We start from the raw sequence: 7,040 nt of genomic DNA, 5'->3' as shown, positions 1-7,040 counted from the left end.
CAGACAGAAAGATCATGGATTCGATTCCCGCAAGGACATGTGCCTCAGGTGCAGGTTTGATCTCTGGGCCCAGTTTGGGCACGAGTGGGAGGCAATCTCTCTCTCTCTCTCTCTTTCTCTCTCTCTCTCTCTCTCTTGCTTTCCTCTCCCTCTCTTCCACTCTCTCTAAAAAAATCAATGGAAAAAATATCCTTGGGTGAGGATTTAAAAAAAAGGAGTGATTTGGTTCCTGAGCTGTGCTAGCAAAAGTCCCCCTTTGTACTTCTGGTATTTTGTTTACTTTTTTTGCATTTAAACTCATCCACACACATCCCCAATTTCTCACACATAGTTCCCACATGAAATATATGTGGAATAAGATTTTTCCAGGTCCCATCACAAATTGCGCTCTCTCTCTCTCTCTCTCTCTCTCTCTCTCTCTCTGTAGAAAGGAGGGTCGCATGTCAGAATCCAGAAAAGGAAGGTGGGATATGAATCAAAGTGCCTTGTAGCCAAGAGGAAGTATCAGGAGGCAGGGGCTAGCAATCTTCATAGCCTCCATAGGTACAGCTGCTTAAGTAGTTTTCTGCCTTTTGTGAGTTGTCCCTGACCCTGAACAGAGCTTACTGGGGTGTCCTACTACTTGACTCTCTTGACTAATTTGCAGCAATGTAGGTGGGTATATTAACCAGTATATAATAAATCTAACTATTATTAATATTTCTAAATGGAAAGAAATAATACATGTTTAATGGGAGATGTTCAGGCATTGTGATAGGCCTGTGTAGAATATTTATTTTAAAATCCTCTAATTAAACTGTATACGAACTGGTCTTAATCAAATGCTTGACACTGTAGAGGACTCATCAAGTCCTCTTCATTAGCTCTTCATTAGCATGGTAAACAGGATTAATTTTTAATGTACATATTAGTTAAATTGTTTGATTATCATTTTGATGTCATCTGGGGTTAAACAAAAAGTCGGAGGAAGTTGAATTTGATGTTAAATGGAGCATATAGGCATAGTACTCAATAAGTCAAATTCACTAAATGGAACCACCAGTGAGAACTCAGAAAAAGGGTAAAACCTTATGTATTTGATATGTGTAGTAAAAACAAATAAATATGCAAGAAAATAAATTTTAAAAAATTGATCTGAGCATAAAGAATATAAAGTTATTTTAATTAGATTTTTAACCTCTTGTTTTCCCCTTTAATATAGAATAATTTTGCATGCCAATAGGATAAAATAGTGAGAAAATTATTATAAATAGAAGTGTTTTTAAAACCTGACTTATCTTCCCTCTGACTAAAATATATTAATAATTCCGGACAATTAAAAATTACTAGATTAAAGTATAATGTTCTGAGTGTTACTATTATTAAAACTCATTAAAATTGACAAGAACGCCACTGAGACCCTATTATGAAAATGAGCAAAGGACATGAATAAACAGTACATACCAACAGAGATAATTAGCAAACAAACATATGGAAAAATGTTTAGCCTTGTTAGTCATCAAAGAAATAGAAGCTAAAATAACACTGCGTTAATACTATACCATTTAAATGTAGAAAAGAAATTACATTCTGGTAAATTCTATCAAATGTTTAAAGGAGAATTAACATAAATTATTCACAAACTTTTCCAAAAAATAGAAGAAGAAACACTTCCCAGATCATTATATGAGTGCAGTATTACCCAGATGTCAGAACTGAACAGAAATATTACAAGAAAACTATAGACCACTATTTCTTATGAATATAGATGCAAAAATCTTCAACAAAATACTAGTAGACCAAGTCTTAAAACATATAAAAAAAAAGATTATACACCATGACCAAGTAAGTTTTATCCTAGGAATGCATGGGTAGTTCAACAAAAATCAATGTAATATGCCACACACAAACTTGTATACAAATGCTCATAATAACATTATTTAAAATAGCAAAAGAGTGGAAACAACCCAAATGTCCATCCACTGATGAATCAATAAAGAAAAGTTTTATCTATAATAATAAAAGTGTAATATGCTAATTAGACCAGACATCCTTCCGAAAGTCCTTCTATCCTTCTGGACGAAGCTGGGGCTGCGAGGGAAGCCCAGGTCCCGGGTGCCAGAGAGAAACCAGTGCCAGCAGCTGGGGGAAGGAAGGCCTACTCTTGCATGAATTTCGTGCATTGGGCCTCTAGTATCCATATAATAGAATATTTTTCAGCCATAAAAAGGAAGGAAATACTGATTTATGTTACAACATTGATGAACCTAAAAAAAAAAAAAGAAAGAAAGAAAGAAAGAAACCAGATATAAAAGATCACATAGTATATGATTCCAGTTATACATAATGTCCAGAATAGGAAAAATCCATAAAAACAGAAAGTTGATTAGTTTTTGCCAAGGGCTAAGAGGAGGACAAATAGGAAGTGATTGCTAATGGGTTTGAGTGGTATGTGAATGATATCTCAATAAAGCTGTTATGTAAAAAAAGCTTAATGTTGGCAAGACTGTGGTAAAACTGCTTGCCATTACACATTGTAGCAGCTTAGAAATCAGTGTAATATTTTTCTAAAGCGATTTTGCCTATATCATCCAAGTCTTTCCCCCACAGTAATCCTGTCCCTGAAAATTTAAACTATGCTCAATGTTGAAACAATAAAAAAAAAAAGCTACACACTTGAAGATATTCATCTATATATATAAAAGCCTAAGCAACTGAATGACAGAACAACTGGTCGACTGGTTGCTATGACCGCACTCACCACCAGGGGGCAAACGCTCAACACAGGAGCTGACCCCTGTTGGTCAGTGTGCTCCCACAGCCAACCTCCAGAGGTCCCTCCCCAGGCCAACGACCCCATCCCCTGCCCCCACCACACACACATTACAGGCCAGACCAAGGGTCCCCACCCAAGTACAAATTTATTCACTGGGCCTCTAGTTGTTCATAACACCCTAAAACTGGAAAGCACATCAAATGCTTTACAAGGTGAGAATAAACAATAATACATTAATTTAAATGAAATATGTTTCAAAATTATATGATGAATTGTTAAGTAAAATTATTATAAATATAATTACATCTTCTTTTAAAATCTTTTAAATTTGCCGAAACCGATTTGGCTCAGTGGATAGAGCGTCGGCCTGTGGACTGAAAGGTCCCAGGTTCGATTCCGGTCAAGGGCATGTACCTTGGTTGCGGGCACATCCCCAGTAGAAGGTGTGCAGGAGGCAGCTGATCGATGTTTCTAACTCTCTATCTCTCTCCCTTCTTCTCTGTAAAAAATCAATAAAATATATAAAAAAAAAATCTTTTAAATTATATATCTATGTAGACCAGAATGAACAAAGACAATGGATATGGGAAAACAAGTGATTTTTTGTGTGTGCTCTAATCATGGGATCCCATTCTTGTGTTTCTTGTATTAGTTTTGTGAGGATTATGAATTGACTACAATATATTTTGCTGTTTGTAAATGTTGTTGTTTGTAAACTAATTCTTAAATATTTGAAGGAGGATTTCTGGTGTTCTTTTGGTTATGTCTGGCATATCCAGAAAGATGTGCAGATACTCTGAATGTCAAGAATGTGATTCTGATCAGAAGACACCAGTTGATCAGAGCAACACTGGGAGACTAAGCTGAGTGCAGTGAGAAGGTGTGCTGCCTACCCTCTCTGCAGGGCAGCCTGGCTGTGGTTGCCCCAAAGGAGCAACCAAGCCGGGGGAGCCATTGGCCTCCCCACTGACAAAGACTAGGACTACAGACGGTTTTGCATCCTAAAAAGGAAATTGGTAATGGTGACCCTCCTTATATAAATCAGAAGCTGTAGCAAGTTACTGAATCTCAAAAAAGAAACTTCTTTAAATACAGGTACTTTTATAACTTTTAAAATGAAAGCATATTATATATGCATTTATATAAAGTACACAAATCTTACATCTACAACTGGGTGGGTAGTTAAAGAAGTATAAATTAATTTTGCCACCTTCTGGATCAAGACAACTTTCCTGGCAGCACCAGCAGCTCTCAGTGCCCACTCACAGTTGATACCCCTGCCAACAGCAACCACTCTGTGACCCGTATCACCAAAGATTAGGTTTGCTGCTATTGAACTTGATAAATACGGAATCTTTCAGCATGTACTCTTTTGTGTCCCCTTTCTCTTGCTCACCTGGGAGATTCATTATGTCTGGGAGACTTATCCATGATGTGCACATAGATAGAATTCATTCTTTTTCATTGCTGTATAGTATTGTCACTGGATTTACCATTTCTGCAGTCTGCCTTCCAAAGATCATAGAAAAGGTTAGTGAATTTCCTTTTATTTAAATTTCATTCTGATGTTAAACAAAATACATGATTAAATAATCTGTCTTAAGAGATCAGACTTAGGGGGAGAACTGTCACTTCTGAATAAATTAAATGGGCAGATGTTTGGGAAAATCTGTGACTTTGTATGGAAATCCTGTGGAGAGGGTAGACAGAGCCAGAAAGGGGAGAGACTGACCAGCTGGTCAAAATGGTGAACAAAGGAAATGTTTAAGCTCAGAAGGGTTTGCAGGGAGCACAGTGATCACACAGCCCTTTGGACTCATGGGTTTGAGGCACATGAGGTGTGACTCCAGTGGTCCTTTTGTCCTACTATAAACCCATCTCTCCCGTTCCAGCCAGAAGACCGGTTAAGTTCCAGTGGGAGTCAAGGGAAAAGCCTTTATTTCAGTCTGTCAGCAGGCTGCTGTTTGCAAACCCCAGGCTTCCAGACGGTAGCAGACAGGCTTTGATCAGAAAAGAGGAATAGGTTCCTACGAGCAGTAAACTGCATGTCAGAGCTTGCTCTGGGAGGACATCAGAGGTTAGATTATGTTAAATTATAATAGCAATAAGTCTGTTCTTATCTAAAGGGGAGATGGGAGCAGGTGTTTTCCAAATCTGAAGCTGATGATCTTCTTAGTGGTCTCTGATACGCCCTCCCCCCATCCCCTGCCCCTACATTGTCTCTCCCTCTCAGACCTTGGTGTACTGAATCTTTATTTCCTAGAAAGGTAAGTAATTGGTAACTGTGCATCTATAGAAGAAGCAGGATCTATATTGCTGGCTGTTTGTTGATTCAGCTTTCTATTAACAACAACAACAAAAAAATGTCTTTGTCACAACTAAACATACTAAAATGTATAGAGCATATTTTGAACAGTTAAATAGTTTTATTTTCTCCATAATTAAGGTAAAACAAAATAATGTTCTTTTTTTTTTAACAGACTAAATTTTTATTATTGCTCTTTCAAAATACATGTTACATAATTCTGAGCAGAGCCTGAAAAGAGGGTGGGGAGGATGGAAGGTCAGAATGAGGTGGTCAAGTTTGAAGTGTGGGAAGAATATTATCTTCCTGGGTGAATCTTCTCACTTGGTCCCATGTCCATGATGAGCTATTTATGAAACTCAGGTCATTGGTTTTCACCTGACCTAACCCTTGAACTTGCAGATATAAGGTAACTCCTTTTTACAGTCATAATCTTTCCGTGACAGATATCCTGAGCTTCCTGACAAGCTCCCACAATGGTCAGGGTTTAAGATGCTGGCGGGGTCCTTCTCCCAGGCAAAGTAATCCAGCACGTCATTGTTACTCCACTCCCATCCACCTGCATTGGGCTCACAGCCCTCTGTGGGATCATGGAGCCCAATCCAGATGTAATTGCAGTTGTTCAAGTTTTTCTTGACCAGAGAGGCCAAGAAGGATGCCTCAGCTCCACTGAGCACAGACACAAGAAATCCTGAAGGTTGCTTCTGGCAGGCCAAATCTGCGTCAGGCCAGGTTTTTGGTGTCCTAAACAAGGCATAGCAGTGGGAGCGAAAGACATAAGAGCCTTTGGGACAGCTGATCTTTGGAAGAGACTCCTCCTTGGTATCTTCACCTTGCACCTGAGATAGGAGCATCAGGCAGGAGAGCAGCATCCAGGACATTCTGGGCAGGGCCATGGGAGGCAGCATCATGTCCGTGACTCTTTTAGCAGGTATCTGGGATGGTCGGTCAAGTCAGAAAAGCCTAGGCTTTTATAAGAGGATCTGAGGGTGAGGCCTTAGTATTTTACTTCCGCACTGCGCCTCCTCTGAGTCTCGGTATGCTTTTCTCTTTCCTTCTAGTTGTAGAATTTCCACTCAGCCAGCCTTCCTGTGGTTCTGGATGATGTCCGTTCCGTCTTTTAGTTGTATTTTTGAAATGGTTGTGCGAGGCAGCAATCTCCGGTGTGTACCTATGCCGCCATCTTGGTTTCTCAAAATAATGTTCTGGTGTGAGCTACACTCTGTTTCCAAGGTCCTTGTGACCTTGGGGAAATAAATTGCTTCTTAGAGTCTGAGTTTCTCCAACTGTAAAACCATGAACTTAAATTAAGAGATCTCTAAAGTGCATTTTAAAATGCTAAAATAATTTATTTCTAATTCAAGTCAGGCAGAGAATTAAAAAAAAAAAGTTCCCCTTTGATGTTAGCCTTAGCCTTACATTAGTGTTGACTCTAGGAACCAAGCATTTGATTTAGAATGACTGAGAGTTATATTTTGCTATAGTTTGGACGCTAAACTTGGAAGTTGCAATGTACCTACTGAAGCAGCAGGTAAACAATTCCTATTGAAAAAGAGTGATGAGGCCCTGAACAAAGAGGGGTCTTTTTGGTTTAGATAGAGAAAGTGTCCAATGTCAGATAACATTAGATTAATTTGAGATCCGGAGAACATTTAGGTCAGGCTAACAAATTTATCTCTATTTGCACTCTTAGCAACCTGTGTTCCAGGTGTTTATTACTCTTGGACAAGCACCCTCTGTTTATCTGGGAAGAGTTCATTGAGACATGAGTCTCCATTATGTAGGTGTGACATTAAGTGATAGGACTTGGCAGACCAAACACATGTTATAAGGGAACATGTTTTATAAGGAGGAAATGGTCACGATTAAGAGTTTCTTAGACAAAACGTAGGCTAGACTCATGTTTAAATTATCCCCCATTATAAGATGGTCACCAGCGAAAATGTGTGGTCATCCTCCATGGAATTGTGCTTATTTCAG

At 38.8% G+C, this 7,040-nt stretch overlaps 1 protein-coding gene across 1 annotated transcript; it reads right to left on the bottom strand.

The window, feature by feature from the left end:
- Positions 1-5,443: 5,443 nt before the first annotated feature.
- On the bottom strand, positions 5,444-5,971 carry LOC139006199 (lithostathine-like). Its single transcript, XM_070408717.1, has one exon. The coding sequence runs from the start codon at positions 5,969-5,971 to the stop codon at positions 5,444-5,446; it is 528 nt and encodes a 175-aa protein (XP_070264818.1).
- Positions 5,972-7,040: the final 1,069 nt, after the last annotated feature.

The sequence above is a fragment of the Myotis yumanensis genome, unplaced genomic scaffold, assembly GCF_028538775.1.
Source record: "Myotis yumanensis isolate MYYU_CA2020_CCGP unplaced genomic scaffold, mMyoYum1.0.hap1 SCAF_3, whole genome shotgun sequence".
Classification (NCBI taxonomy): Eukaryota; Metazoa; Chordata; class Mammalia; order Chiroptera; family Vespertilionidae; genus Myotis; species Myotis yumanensis.
The sequence above is the reverse complement of the archived record's forward strand: the minus strand, read 5'-3'. Positions and strand labels throughout refer to the sequence as shown.